Raw genomic sequence first — 16,679 nt, 5'->3', positions numbered from 1 at the left:
CTGGGCAAACTATTCCAGTGCCTCATCACCTTCACTGTGAAACATTTCAGTGAAGATATGTAAGTACTCAAGCAACTGAACAACTAGAGATGTTTCTTCATTAAAAACATACACTTCACAAATATTCAAGAAAGTATGGCTTTGGGGGGCAGTTTTACGTGGATTTTAAAAGAGTAAGGCTGTATTTTGAGACTATATTGTTGTTATGAATTGTTATATTTTAATATAAAAAAACTGACAAAAAGCCAAGGTTTTTTGGTGTCTGAGGGTTTTTAAAGCTGTTTTTAACTTGTGGACTTTAAACTCAAAACTCTTCAGCAACACTTCAATTTCCTTTACGATGGCATATGAGAGAAGCATTCTTCCATGACTACCTTGACTGTAAGTTGCACAAGTTCATCCATGTTCTATACACTAATTTTAATAAATAACCCAAAGTTGACATGAAGTAAACCTTGAGATGAGTAAAATACACAAAAATTGAAATGTGATAGTGATGCAGATTGTTCTGCACAAATCTTAAATTCTTTTTAATTTCCTTTCTCTAAAACTGTGTAACCTGTTCAATAATTTCTATGTGGATGGGAATATGTACCCTGAAATGCACGACTAGACTATTCTTGTGTTTCATAGAAATACATTAAAATGACAAAGTCAATTTAGGGACAGAAAACAGTAAATGAACAAGTCTGAAAAAGTTCTTTTAGCATTTTTCAACCCCTACAGATGGTGGCATAAGCGCTGTATTTTGTGTTGGCAAAGATAAGAGCACTAAGTCTTGCACTTGAAATGAAGCAGCTACACACCAGCTACTAAGGAATCCTTTATTTTCTAACATACACTTCTGAGTGGCTGTTGGGGCTTAAGTTGAAGAGGTCTCTTTAGAGAGGTAAAACATGTCTGTGTGCAGACAGGTGCAAACTTTGTGATACTTTTACCTGCAGAACAGTCTGACATAGGAAAATCTCATTACAAATGGCCAAAATTCCAGGCTTTGAAGAAAGCCCCCACTTTCTCATCAAGATTTAATCCCAGGCTGAAGGTATGGGCATGAATGGTTCACAGTACCTAGGTTATGAAATACTGTCATGCATCACCTTTCCTATCCCCATTGAGGAGGAGACAGTGACATTTATGTGATCAGATTTGGCAAAAAGTATGTTTGTCTTGCAAAACATCCCCTCCACCTTTGTTTCTGAAAAATGTTCTCTTTTCTCAAGGGCCATGACTATTTGAAAAACCACTGAGACTCAGGAGATCAATAGCTATGCGTCTTGGTTTTTTTTTTCCCCTGGCAACTTGAGGTGTTACTGGCTTTCTGGTTTTGTTTCTTTACTGGGAGGCTGAAAAATGGTACATGTGCAGTGAGGATTCCAATCTGAAGAAAGCATGACATTTGTAGTTTCAAAGGACTGGGTCTTTCCACAGATAATTTTAAAATGAAAAACAATTTTACAAAACTGACTTCTCTCAAAATTTTTCAGTGTGTTTTTTTCTGTAGAATAGTGTATTGAGACCTGCAACATTTCTTTGTTGTGGCTGTTCACTTTGAAACTAATGTCACCTTTCAGTTTTGAAAAAAAAATGTTTTAAAAGACACCCCAAAGAGATCTCTGGTGTATTACAGACAGAACCTTGGATTCCTTTATGGTGCCTGGGGAAAGTTCAGTTTGCAGTTTACAGAATCATAAAATCATAGAATGTTAAGGGTTGTAAGGGACCTTAAAGACCATCTAGTCCCAGCTCCCCTGCTATGGGCAGGGATACCTCCCCATAGACCAGGCTGTTCAAGGCCTTGTCCAACCTGGCCTTTAACACTGCCAGGGTTGGGGCATCCAAAACCTACCTGGGAAACCTGTTCCAGTATCTCACCACCCTCACAGTAAAAAATTTTTTGCTATTATCTAACCTAAATTTCCCCTTTTTCAATCTGTATCCATTACTCCCTGTCCTTTCACTATAGAGTCTCTCTCCAGTTTCCCTGTAAGCCCCATTCAGATACTGGAAGGTTGCCATGAGGTCTCCATTCAACCTCCTCTTCTCCAGGCTGAACAGCCCCAACTTTCTTAGCCTGCCTTCATAGGGAAGCTGCTATAGTTCTCTTAATCCTAATCCTTATACCCTATCCCTACTTATTGGTTGAAAGGTTTCCTATGATGACACTAAACAATATCAAAACCACTGATGGAAGTAGGAGTAAAGAAGACATCAAGTATCAACTGTCTACGTAAGATCTTCTAAAGACATTGCTTTAATAATTCTTCTTGAAAAGATGATTGCATGTTTGATCTTGCAACTCAAAAATCGACAGACTCTAAATAATATATGTGCAAATCACACCATAAAACAAACTTCACAGACACTGCTCACAAATTTAAAAAAGTAGTCACACTGGTATCAAAATGCACAATAGAAAAAGCTCATTAGTCAACTAAATGACTCGGAAAATCTAAAATAAAGAGAATAGCTCCCCCCCACACACTGCCTAAAAATGACCAAAAAAGTCACTGCATGCTAAGAGTAGACTTCTAAAATGAGTAACACAGCTCAAAAAACGTATTCTTGAGAATATCAACATAAGTAATGTTTGTGAAATAATGGGCACCACAAAAAACTCCAACCCAAACCACTCACCCTACAGAATTGATTTAGTGTTAAGTATCACACATCCCGACTCACAAAGCCAATGTTTACAGTTGCCGAAGTATTAACAATCTTTTAATGTCATCCATACTTTGGATAGGTTGAATCTAATTGATTTACTTCAAAAAAATGAAAGTTCATTTCTTAATCAAGATAGTTCTTCCTTCCTTCCTTTTTTCTTTTTTTTTCTTTCTTTCTCTCTTTCTTTCTTTCTCTCCATCTTTTTCTTTCTCTGTCTTTCTCTTTTTTTTTAAACAGGGTGGTTTTTTTCCTTATGTAAGTGATTAAAGCGGGAAAATTACATCGTAAAAGTAATACTTCTTTGGCTTGGGTTGTTTGCGGTTTTTTTTATATGAATAGCATAAGAATCATATTCCTCTTCTAACAATGTATTTGACAGGTATGTTTCAAGAGCGCATACTTGTCCCCGAGGATAGTATTTATATCATCTAATTTCAAACACCCAGTTCACATCATCTGCATCACTCCCTTGGAGCTCTCACTAAATAAACATCAGGAAACGGGCAATTCACATGAGAATTGCCTAGAAAACGCCTAGGTGCTCAAGGGAGATGGTGAAATTAAGCATTAGATTATTTTTAGTTTTTTGCTCTGAGCCATTCCCTCAGCTATCAAAATTAGCTCTATTAGTTCCAGAGATTCTTAATTTTGAAGAGTTAAGCAACACATATAACATGGTCATTCTTCCTCTCCACCTCTCCTTTCAGACTAGAGATATCTTATGAAAATGGTTTACTAGGTATTCCAAAGATACCTTAGAGAATTTGTCAGAAATTGTCAAAGTCAGGAAAGTCAGACATAAAAAAATAATTATACAAACACAATGTAAAATTTTCCTTTCAAATTAATAATTTCCTAGCAAGAACTTTTATTTTGAAGGAGATCCTACTTCAGCTAGATCCCAGCAGCTTAGGCAGAAGTGCAGGAGTTTGGGAAGCAGAAAGAATTGGGTCAGGGAAGGAGGGGAGAGCACGAGGCTCCTGCTGGTAGAGCACAAGAGGCCACAGAACAGTATAGCTATGGCCTTCACAACATCAAATGTTGGTTGAGGGGAAGTCAAGATCTACGTCTAAGTTTCTATATTAACCAGTTCTTTGCTTACACTGACAGCAGGAACATATCACCTTTGAGTTTCTTCTCTGAGAGTGACTCAAGAAATAGTAATCTTTTTCAATAGAGCAACTGAATTCACCGTAATTCGGCTGGTGTGCCCTAAAATATCACAGTTCATAATAGTAATGTGCAATGTGAAGACAGTTATTGCCTTTTATGTTATACAGAAACCTTTCAAAAAATCCCTGACTTTATCAGTTTCCATTACAGAAGGTTTTCAAAACTTAAGTGGATAAAGCTTAGAGCAGCTTGATCTGGTCTCATAGCTGTTCTTTGAGCAGGAGCTTGGATTACAGAGCTTGTGAGCTTTCTCACAACAATGAATTATCCTCTGATCAGGTTCAATAACATTCAAAACAAAGAATTTTAAACAAAGAAATGCACACCTCAGGACTACTTGGTAAGGAAGCTATGCATAATCCTACACAGAACATCCAAATACTAGGATTTGAATATAAATTCAAATTACAAAACACCACAATAATTATTAACTCAAAACGTTTCCTTAAAGCCAAGTTAACAGTTCCATATGATTCACAAAGTACCTGTACTGTAACACAACTACATTGTTTAAGCTTGTAGAAGTGAGCAGTTTTAATACACACAGTGAAAAATCTACTAAAGAAATTTCTACGTACAACTTTTAATGAAAATGCAGTGAAAGAACATGATCTAGCAGCAAGATTTTTGGTTCTTCTTTGTTGTACAGCATTGGATTTACATGCAGCATTATTAAATAGCAAACTATCTAGACAATAACATATCTAAAATATAAGCATCATGTGAATTAAGTCCATTTTCACTAAGGCAATGAGTCAAAATTCCCTCTTAAGAATTCGTTTGAATATAAAAATAGGAATTTCAACTAACAAGCAACAAACACACACACATATATTGTCTGATCAAAACATTATGCAATAGAAATTCCAAGTTTACGTATTACAAGAAACAGAGGTAACAGGTACAAGTCATGGTTGACAGAAAATCGAAGATTTTCAAGGTTTGTCCCAGAAGAATCCTCTTATATTTTTTTTCTGAAAATGTGTTTTATCAGCTTCTTACGGTGCTAAAACCGGAATAAAGCTTGTTATGAACAAATGTATTCTCTTCAAGAGTGAAAGAGCAAGTTCACCAGTTATCAAAAAGCAGCAGCTGCAGAGTTCACCATACACACTATTCAGCCTTAGAATATAATTCAAATATTAAAACTGAATAGTTTTATGAAAAGTTTTAATCCTTACGGTGCATAGTATAAAATTCTTGGTCATCTGAAAACTTTTATTTAAAAGCCAGTTGCATCAGAAGTAGTTAAAATTTTAGCAACTTTTTTCTCTCAAAACCGCATTTTATGATCAACAATTTTAGTTGGAGAAAAACTAAAAAATCCCAACTTAAAGAATGTGGAAAATATTTTTTAAACAAGAAAGACGTCTGAGGAAACTAAAATTTACTTAAGAACAAAAATATGTACTTAAAACAAAAATTCATAATTTTTTTAGTCTTAATTATTTAAATATCAGATTTGATAATCTAGTCTCTGCTAGAAAAAAAGTCTTCCTTGACCAGCTATTGTTCAGATAAGGACCGACCAGTATTTCAGACAAGATTTTTAAAAATTCTAGTGGCAAGTTCAGGCTACATTTTACTTCCAGTTGTTCTGGCAACATTTAACCACGAGAGCAGTGCTCAGGCTATATGGCATATTATAGGACGTCGGAGTTTACAATAATATTACTTCGTAGTTCAATATTAACCATCATACATAGTTTAAAAAAGGCAAGATATTTAATTATAAGAGTTTATCTTCTAACTGTTTAATACCCTTATCTCAAGCAGTTGATTTGAGTTACACTGCTTGTGAAGACCATTAGGACTTTCAAGATGAGAATAAATTGAAGCAACTAGACTTCAGCCCTACCATGCTCATGGGATATGAATGGGACTTTAGACATATTCTGGAGAATGTTAATTTCAATACATAGAATTATTTATTAAAATAAGAAGATATTTGAGTTTTAATAAAACTCTGGTGACTTAAGTAATGCTGGTTTTGGCTTTTGAGTATAAGTGGTCAGAAAATATCTATAAATACAAATGTAGTCTACACCTATGCTGCTGAAATAAGAAGTTTTAACTACTTATGCTAAGGCATAATGAATGCAGAGAAGAACATTTGCAGAAGAAGACATCTCTGGCCAGTGAAGATGTGTTATAACAAAAGCCAATTGAACATTTTTCAGGTGTGCAGATTAAAAATGACAAGCAGTGGGATGTAAACTAAAGCATGACTTCCACAACTTTGATTTCTGACTTTTTCCTCTCCTGTCAGACTCTTCCAGTTCACACAAAGACATGAAATACCTTATCTAAACCACTGCTTTGACAGTAGCCTCCTCCAAACCTTTTCCCCTACGTATCATCTGCCACAGAGACACCTGCACTCTGCTGTGCTTGCTGACCCTCTTGGCAGCAACACAGTTTACACCTCACCAACCACTCTTGCCACACAGTGCTGCAGCACCTCATCCTGCACAGAAAGCTCCAACACTTGCATCATGACTGCTTGGGCTCCTTCCATGCAGCCCCACATATGCCTTCCCTGTGCTCCAACCTGCACTGAGGACTGCTTCTTTTCACTCTTAACAGGATAAGCATGTCCTGTCAATGCCAGAGTAGAATAGAGCTTTCCTGTTTATCTAATAAATGAACTTGCTATGGTAGTGTTATTTCAATTCAGCCTTAGTGACTCTGATGAACCCTACAGCTGAACTCATTGAGGGAAATTCACTATGCTTTTTCTTCTGAAAAGCATCTATAGACTGATTAGCAGCTCCTGGACTAAAGGCAAATAAGTAAAAATTATTTCCACAAAGAAGATGACACTGAAATGCCCTTCCAGTATTACTCTCTTCATCCTGAAACCCTGATTAAACTTTACCTTTGCTGAAACTTAGGATCAGGAGAAAAAGGTTCAGGAGCAGTGGAAGTTACCAGGGTGCACAAGAAAAGGGCTCAGTTCAGCAACTCCTCTCCATTACACAGGGAGTGCCACATACACACCATGTCATCAGAAGGGCAGGGAACAAGGATAAGCACAATACTTTTCTGTACCCTTGACTTGTGAGAAGTCCAGGGATTCTCTAATGATCAGGGTGTAAGGTTTTCAATTTTATTTTCCTTTTAAATCAGGGCAAGCAGACTGCCTGCATGAGAACATCATTTCAGACAGCACAGGCGGCTAGGTGTATCTACCCAGTTGCTAATTTATTATTATGAAAAGTCTCTACAAAAACATGCCCATTTAACCAGGGTAAACACATTCCTGAAGGCTTCACTTTCCATCTCTTTTGTGCATGTGTTTCATGCATCTTTATTTATAATAAATAAATAAACTTTATTTATTTATAATAAAACCCTTAGCTATTCCAAAAATTACTTTATTTCAAAGGGTGTAAAAACCTGGGTTTTCTTCAGTAAGAGATCACTAACAAACTTGAAGCTACCATCAGCAAGACAAAACATTGGTCTTTTAAGAATCAACATGAGAAGTGAATCTCAAAACGCAGAGTTATTGTCGGAAAACGAACTATAGCTAGTGGTATTTAACAGAATAAAAATCTAAAACTAGGCTCTCACTGCATGCATAAAGTAGATAGAAAAAGGCAATGCATCTAGAAGTTTTGAAATCTCTATTCTACACCATCAGTAATGACAACCACGTAGTTTCAGAGCAGTTTCAGTCATGTGCAGTGGAAAGCAAACTTAGTTACTATATTGACATACCAGAAAACATATTTACATATGCTGAACAGAGGGGAGATCTTCAAGCTATTATTTTTTGAAAAAACAAACCACGCTATTCATGTGTGGACTTTATCACAGCTTATTTTCACAAAAACATTGATAGAGGATTTCAACACTCAGTTTAAATGAACTCATTACAGAACACTGACAGATGTGCAACATTTGTATACTCCTTCAACATGCACATAGCATAGTGCACCCTTTCTTCTAAAACATATAATAGATGCACTGGTGACAGTATAAAAATAAATGCAATCACTCTGTTAAAAAAAATACTGTTGAGATTGGGTTTGGGTTTTTTTTTCTCATTTGAAAATGTCTATTATTTTTCCAGCTGTTTTATAGTATTATTCTCTTACAAAAACTGAGACATCCTGCACAATTTCAGTTTCACCTCTGCTCATTCTGAATTGCTTGACACATCTGATGTGCTAGTATTCCTTAACCTTGATCAAGAGCTCAAACTCTACTTAAATGGAATTACACAAGGTTTAAAAAAAATTAAATCTAGTATTTCTAGCTGTGTTCTAAGTTTATTAAATGTTTCACTTACTCTCAATGGTCCCAACACATTATGTGTTTTATTGAGAGGGACTCATTTACAATTAATTCTAATAGGCAAAATATATCCATTGTAACTTTGTATCATTAAATAACCCCCCCACCTTTCTTAAAGAATAACAAAGCACAGCATTCCTAGTGCAATAAATCAGAATTCAGTCTGAAGCAGACCTACACTTCTCTTGTACTTTGAAAGAAGTTGAAAAATTTTACAACTGTCAGAGAACTGTTCAATTAAAGGTTGCTTTAAACTCCATAATCCAAGAGTGCTGCAAGAGTCCCTTTTCTTCCAAAAACTTGTCAACAAAAGGTTGACATCCAGTCCCATCAGTCATTTAAAGAATGTGTGCAAAAATAATTTAATTGGAATATTCTATGAAGCAGGTAATTTTACTAAGATCTCCAACACTGAAATGATTCCTGTTAAAGGGACCCCTACACTAACCAGTGTTCAATAGCTGATTACAAAGTAATGTTCCCCCAAATCTTATTCCAAGAGATTTTCTCATACTTTTTTTTTTAATTAAAACACAGATTATATTGCGAATCCAAAAGTCGGTCTGCTTTTTGGGGGATGAGTGGTTTTGCTTTTTTCCACACACAATATGGGAGAAGGTCCCTTTAACGAGGAAGGAGATAGGGATCACTTAATCAGGATGTGGGAATTGAATCTGTACCTATGGGTAAATGGCAATGCGTTCTGTGTTGGTTCAGCCCTTGGTTCTGAGTTCTGCGTCACTTCTGGCATCGCTCTCTCGTCATCTGTCCCATTAATACTTTCCGGCGTTAAAGGAGACTGAATATCCCCTCCAGCTGATTCCTTAAGTAAAACAAACAACACATCAAAATTACAAATTGACTTGCTCAGGAAGGCTATGTGCATAAAAGCACTAATATTAATTCTTAAATGATACACAAATTTTAAGTAGTATTAATATGAGTTTCAGATGTCCAGCATCCTTCATGGTCACATTTCATTATATGCCTTTAATACCATAAGATTCACATTATCTTGTACAAAACACAACTGGCTTATGAATTCTTTTCACTTATTACAGACCTCTCTCTTACCTGGTATTACATTCAGCCCTCATCCTCATACACAGTGGGTGACTATTGACACCCAGGATTCTTGTCTCGTACTTTATATCCTAACACAGTGAAACAAACAATTCTGATATTTGTTTCAAAATCTAGCTTTTGTACTGTTTATCAACCAACGTGAACAGTGGAAGGACACTTGTAGTGTGTTCACAGTTTCACCTATGAGCCATCTGAAAAGAATGCTTCTTCAGTAAAGTACAGGCAAAATTTTCATAGGCATGCTAGTCTGGTCTAGCTCTTGATGGTCATGGTATTATCTGGAAAGGAGGATGCTCCACCTATGCTCAGATAGGTTCTGATACAGCTATGTAACTGGACACCAAAAAAACTTAATGGCTGCCTCACAGAAGAAAGCTGTGCATTTGGTGCATTTGTGTAAAATGGTGCATTTTACATTACCCTTCATCAGGCCAGCATGTACATTTGTATGTACAATTAAGTGTGAAAGGAGAACAGAGTTGGTAAAATAAAGAGGCAAATAAATTATTCTATACATGGTTATGTCTATTATTATTCCCTGACAGGACATACATTTGATAAACTGTTTCCACTGACAATAAATGAAAGCCTTCATGGAGTTAAAAGTTTTTCTTCTCTTTCCTCTTCTTTCCAAACTACATTAGGTATTCTAAAAAATTACACACCACACCCTACAAAATCTGGATGGCTTATATTTTAAGACAAAATTCCTACAACACTATTATTAGATATAAAAATCAGAGCCCACTTATTAAAATGTTGAATTGTGAATGCACAAAAATTATTTCAGTAGAAGGAAAGAAATGTGCAAGTTTGTCAGAGATCTGCACCGTCTAAAGGACCTCTGGCCCTGTTAATGCGTATGCAGGACTGGTGATCCCAAGCAGTATAAAAATGACAGTGCCTACAGTTTCTTCACTAAACATGACAGTGAGGTATTCATCAAAAGATGTCTTAGATTTCAACATCTTAAAAAAAAACCCATGTGTGCTCACAAAAGAGTCTTTAAAGTAAAATAAGTACACAGCACAAATCAAACCATCTTTTAATGGTAACTAAATAAGGAACAGATAAAAGGAGTTGGTGGTTCTAAAATCACAAACAAACAAAACCAAGTCCAGCATGTTTTGTTATGGAGTATTATACTGTCTTTCATTAAGTATTCCATACACTTCTCGGGTACAACTGTTCTTCATAGTGCTTCTCTGTTTAGTACTGATTATCAATGGCATAAGTCTGCCAGTTACTGATTCAGACACTATAACACATGTGAAACATTTGTTCCAGTATAGAAATTCACATAACATCCCAGAAAGTTACTTAACTTTAAGTAGATTTTCTACTTCTACAAAGAAAAAGACAACAGGTGATAAACCAGGACCATTTTGCTAAACCAACCTTGCACTTAAAATGATGTGATTCTAAAATATTTCAGGCAATAGATATTCCTTATTCTGGATAGAAGGGGCTCAGAGTCACAGACAAGACTATTTTGAGTAAATTACTCACCACACAACTTCAGAAACTAACAAAGGTCTTAATTAGAAATGACTGAGGTCAAAAAAACTACCAGAGTATGGTGTTGCTTAGAGGAAAAAACAACCAAGGTTCAGATGCCAGCTGGTTGGGCTGAAACTCCTCAAGTCTGAAGGGGTGCAGTTGCAAAATGCATAAACTGCTCTCTTTGGTTCTGCAGTCAAACCTAATTAAGGTTAGTCTAAAAAAGAAAAAAAAAGTGGGGGGAGGTAAATACAATTTTCAGGCTACTGCTTTATGCAGCACAGTGAAATCCAGATCAAAGTGTTGCTCTTAATGCATGGCCAAGCTTGTTACTGAGAATACAGCATGGGTGGCTTATCACTGCAAGATCCATGAGTTTATGACAAGAGCAAAATAATTCTCTATATTAAAAGATACATCTGGGAAATTGGAGCTGACAGAGCAGGGGAGCCAGTATTTTAGTTTTATATAAATAATTTTTTATTATCTAAACAAATTTTTATTATCTAAGGCTGAGTTAAACGGACACCAGACGATGCACCTATGTGGTGGTGGTCTTAGAAGTCCCAAAATAGGTGGTCTTAGAAGTCCCAAAATAGACAACTTCTTTCTAGACCCAAGCCTCCAGACATACCAGGTATGGATAAAGTGTATACTATTATATGAATGTATCTTAATGAATGGGGTTGAATCCATCTTAATGGATGTGTTAAAAATACAGGTTCTCTGGCACTGAAACACTGCTTTCCTCTTCATTTCAAGAAAGCACCGTGCACTCAATGGGACTTACAAATAACAAAGCAGCACTTCTCTCATAATTCATTGGTTCGGGCCACTGTCTTTCTGTGGACAAGCTTAAGTTCTTTTTATAGTCAAGGTAAATGGTGATTTTATCTATTCTCTGATAAATATCTGGGAAATTAAAGCAGAGCCTGCTGGTAAACAGGACAAGAATAGGCAGTATTCAAGTGAGCATGCAGAGTTTAAAATTAGCAGCAGCATTGCTTATGGGAAAATGAGCTCCTGCTACTGAAGTAACTGCCAAGTAGGCTGTGTATTGTTTTCTTTCTACTACCTGTTTCACACACAAAAAAATCCAAAGAATATAGGCCATCAGATGAAACCAAATCCATGCAACTACTACTTCCTGCCATAAAGGCACCAACACTTTGCTAAAGCTTGTAACACCTGAGAGAAACAGCCTAACTTCAGTGGACTTCAGGCAAGATTGTTCTTAAGTTTTAACATGGCTAAAGTCTGGTCAATACTTGAACTACAAACACATATTCAATTTCTGAGATATTTATGCTTTATCTCTTGTTTTCTATTTCTCTGCAGATTCACAAGTTTTTGCAGGACATTCAGAATTGAAACTCACATGTATCAGTGGTATTTGCAGGCTTGTCTAAAACAACAGTGAACAGCAAGTACCTTGTGCAGTGTTTTGTTACATTAGTTGTGGATTCAATCTGTAAGGGCATAACAAGGCAGAAAAAGGCACATGCACTTAGTTTCTCTTTTAGAATTGTGTAGTAGAGAGGGTGGGCAATGTACCATATCTGGGACTCAAATTAATTGGTAAATAATAAGGACAGTCTTAAGCTCTGCTAGGGGAGGTTTAAGTTGGACATTAGGAAGAAATTTTTTACAGAGAGAGTAATCAGACATTGGAATGGGCTGCCCAGGGAGGTGGTGGATTCACCATCCCTGGAGGTTTTTAAGATGAGACTGGATGTAGCACTTAGCAGCATGGTCTAGTAGCCACAGCAGTGTTGGATCAAGGGCTGGACTTGATGATCTCGGAGGTCTTTTCCAACCTGGTTGATTCTATGATTCTATGACATTTTGAAAGCCATACAAAGATAAATAAATAAAAACTTATTTCAGTTTTGACATGTGTATTTTCCAGTTTTTATATGTATCTTCCTACTTATTACTAATTTAGTGCAGAAGGATATCTGGGATTGACACTTGTAGATAACTGGGTTACCATTACACAGAATCTCACATGCTACCTCCTAATGTCCTCCCTGTCAATCCTATCAAAGCCTCATTAAAAAAGCTAGGTTCCTGTAAAGTCTTTACTGATCACTGAAAATATGTCCTTCCTCTTTTACTCTCCCTCTCTGCAATTGATCACTATGCAAAAAGCAAAAAAGAACTACATAAGGATTGAGAAAGGCAACATTTGAATTACTTGCCTTGCAGCCACTTCTTGGCAGATGATGAAAATGACACAGGTGCTCCTTCAAATGTCTCTAGGGTCCCACCTTCCCTGCCCAGTACCAAGTACCCTCTTCCTCTCAGTCATAAAACTCTCTGAATGAGTCCCAGTGCCATAGAAGAGATGCAGCTTGCCATGATGCCATCACTTCTCATCTGTTCCAAATTCTGAAGTTCTTGATTCAATTCCCTTCTCTCTGAGAAACTAGAATGTGAAGACTACTATGCTCATGTGTCAGCACTTGCACTAACTGTATTATTCAGAATAACACACCAGCTTATCAACACAGCGAAAACCAAGAGACGAAAAGTAAGCCCTGAATAGGAAATGACTCCTAAGTGTGCCATAATGCAGCCCTCAACAGGCATTATAAAATCACTCAAGGTAACATTTCTGTAACTGCCTACAGTATAAAATGTTAGGTTTCAGCTGTAAAAGGAACTCTGTAAAGGAAAATGAACAATATTAATAGCTCATAGAGTTTAAGAGAAAGCTTTAACACTGAGGAGCTGCTAGATGAAAGCATCTTGTCTCTGAGTGAGTAGTTCAAATTTATATCCAAACCAGGTAATAAGTCACTCAGTTTGACAGTGTCAGATTTAACTTCTGAGTCCAGCATGTAAAAAGAGAAGCACAGTAATTTTTTTACTTATAACATCAAGAAACTAGAGGCCTGGCTAAAGCACTTACTGTTTCTAAAGCCAAGTGTATGTTATCAACAAGTGTATAATATTGAAAAACACACTTCCATTGTCTCTGTGGAATTTATAATAAATTTAGAGACAGTCAAGAAAACTAATAAAAAAAGACTGCCTGATTTTTCTCCTGTTAAAGTAGAGCAAGCAGGCTTCCGTTAATAGCAAAAGCCAATCTAGTACTTAGGCAAAATGCCTATTGGGAAAACATTATGAATTGTGTGTGTTCTGGTTTCCACTGATTCCTCTTGGAAAGCCATTACATATAGCTTTCTGGTGGCAATAAAACTATTTGTACAACATGTTGCAAACTGCCTACCATCCTTGTTCCTTCAAAGATCACAAGCCTATTACAGTGCAAAGCACTTAAGAGACGCGCTGGTTCAACAAACAAAGATTCCCCAGAAAAAAAAGACTCAGCTACCTTAAACATACTCAACTCAGGAATCCTGCTGCAGCTTTAAAGTTGCTGCATTCTCCAGGAGAAAGAATTACTTACTACTGCTCAAAGCAAAGTAAATAGCTAACACTGAGTCAAAAATACTGGGTGGGAGGGCAGAATACATGGTGCATAAAAAAGTCTCATGCAATTTTTTTTTTTTCAAAGTGAACTCAAGTATTCATAATTAATTCTCAGCATGACTAATGTAAATGTGAATACAGTAAGTTATCCTCCTATTAGGTCTATATTAACCCCATTCATGTTTTGACATACATTTTATAAACTCTTTTTGTACACCATGGCTAACTAATAAAACTCCAGAACAAGCATCTGAATCTCTCATCTTCCTTTAACACATTTCACAAGAGAAAACTACACAGTAGGAAATAAGTAAAAATAGTTTGCTGTTTTAAACTTCATTTTTGTTGCAATGATTGTTCTATAAAAGTTATTTACAGTGCAACACCTGAACTTTCATGGATAAAATAAGAAAACGTACAAAAAGTGTTTACTATAGATTCACTTACAGAACCATGTCTACTCGTTTTCTTTGGAAAGCTCAAGGAAAGGAATAAAAAAAAAAGCCAAATTTTATTTTAAAGCAAGTCCTTTGACACTTCTGCAGTGTATGCGAAATGTATTCTTGAGACTTCTTGATGTTCTTGCTGACTGATGAGAGGATTCACAATAATTGAGAAATACCCTGTTAATTTTTAATACACGTCTGTGTAAGAATACAGTTAAGTAGAACAGATATGAAGTACAATACTTGAATCAGGCAATAAGACTCACTTGAGAGGGTGTACTTGTTAGCTCCATCTTTTCATGGGATTTTTCCTTTGCTATTCGTGCAGCTTCTTTGAATTCCTGAAATTTTTCAGCAAACTGAAGGTACATATGTTAAATAAAAAAAAAAAGACAAAGAGTAGGCGTGAAGCAATACAATACATGTAGAACAAAACACTGCACTTTGCATTTTAAAAAGTCTATTTGTGTCAGTAGAATTTTTTAATTTTTCTCCTTATGAGATACTCATTTAAATGAGTTACCCTGTGATATACCTTTCAGACATAATGTACACTGTTTACATGTCAGGAAAATTACAACGCAATGAAACATGATCTGTTGCTGATAGTTTTAAAAAAACTCACCTCAGAGATACCTAATAATAGTGACAAACCACCTTACACAGCTGCTTTTAGATTCAGGTGTTACCCTCCTTCTAACAGTAACTAATCTGATTCTGAAGCCTAATGTGGTTATCATTAGCCTACATCTTTCAGCGGGCTTCATTCTTTCATGATTGAAACAATACTGGTTTCTTCCCAAATTTTAACTGCATTTATAATTTCAGTAGCTAAATTTGGCTTCCTAGAGCTCATCTTGATGCTACACTAATTGCTATAGTAGCCAAACATTTGCTTTTGTGTCCTACAGAACATTATCTTATTATTATCAGCTTAAGACTGATATGATTCTGCAAAAATATTGGAAGCTTCAACAACAGTGTCTAAATCAATCTGGCCTACGATGGAATTGTTTCACACTCATATTTAGAAGGCAAAAAGGCCACCTTTTGTGTGACACAACCTTATCAACTATTTTCAATCAGAATGTCACTTACTACACAAGAAAAAAAAAAACCTTATAGTCTTCTCCTGGTAGGGTACTAGTATTTGAGGAAATGAAATTTCTCTCCACTTGCACCCTCTATTTCACCTGTCATGTTATTTCAAAGTTTATTTTTCCTGAAAGTTTAATCCAGCATCCAAAAAACGATCTCAGAACAGATGATGAAATTTGCAACAACAGATCATCAGAACTAGACAATACTTATTTAAGAGTTGTACCTAAATCTCAAAATCTGATGGGTAACCTACTATTTAAATCAGCTTTAAGGCCAGAGGATTGTTAAATGGAAAACATAATGCTCAGGTTTAGAATAAATGGCTGAAGACATGAAGACAGTAAATATGGTCTTCTGTATGACAGCCATAGAAACTGTAAAAAATATATAATAGACAAATCAATAGATATCATTCTGAGAAAGGGCCATTTTAAGGTAAACTTAGTGGAAATTTTCACAAATTTTCCAGAATTCCTTGATGTAGTCAGGTGATGGATAATAGCTATTTCCTGATAAAATTTCTGAATAACAAAGACAAGGTCTCATGGTATGAAAGGAAAAGTTCTCTGGAGGATCAAAATTTTAAGGAAAAGATAAAAAATTGTGTAGGAAGACTACACGAGGCTTACATAAATATCCATGGTGGCCCTTTCCATTTAGTATACGTTTTAAGTTCTACAGAATAAATCAGATCAACTAATTCAAAAGGGTAAGACAGAGAGTAAACTCTAAAAAGAATTTTTCTTCTCATACATCAGGATACTATCAAAAGCATAAACATATTCTGAATGAGAAAGTAGTTCTCAGTTTTTCCTGAAAATCATGAGGCATTCTATTTCTCCTACTGGATCACCAAGAGGGGTTCTGCTAACAAGTCCTGACCCTGTGAATGGAGCGTTTTTCAATACAGGTACATTTCAGGTATCACCACCTTCTCATGGAACAGTCTTGAGATGAATTTGTTGT

The 16,679-nt window shown here is 36.0% G+C and overlaps 1 protein-coding gene across 2 annotated transcripts in view; it reads right to left on the bottom strand.

The window, feature by feature from the left end:
* HOMER1 (homer scaffold protein 1) overlaps positions 1-16,679 on the bottom strand; it is a 137,234-nt gene that overhangs the window by 87,077 nt on the left and 33,478 nt on the right. For both annotated transcript variants that reach the window (XM_064642548.1, XM_064642547.1), the window contains exons 4-5: positions 14,879-14,971; positions 8,820-8,962 (exon numbers count right to left, since the gene is read on the bottom strand). In XM_064642548.1, coding sequence (XP_064498618.1) covers positions 8,820-8,962; positions 14,879-14,971 — 236 coding nt within the window. The remainder of the gene's footprint in view (positions 1-8,819; positions 8,963-14,878; positions 14,972-16,679) is intronic.

This window comes from Pseudopipra pipra, chromosome Z (genome assembly GCF_036250125.1).
Source record: "Pseudopipra pipra isolate bDixPip1 chromosome Z, bDixPip1.hap1, whole genome shotgun sequence".
NCBI lineage: Eukaryota > Metazoa > Chordata > Aves > Passeriformes > Pipridae > Pseudopipra > Pseudopipra pipra.
This window is presented reverse-complemented; position numbering and strand designations above follow the sequence as displayed.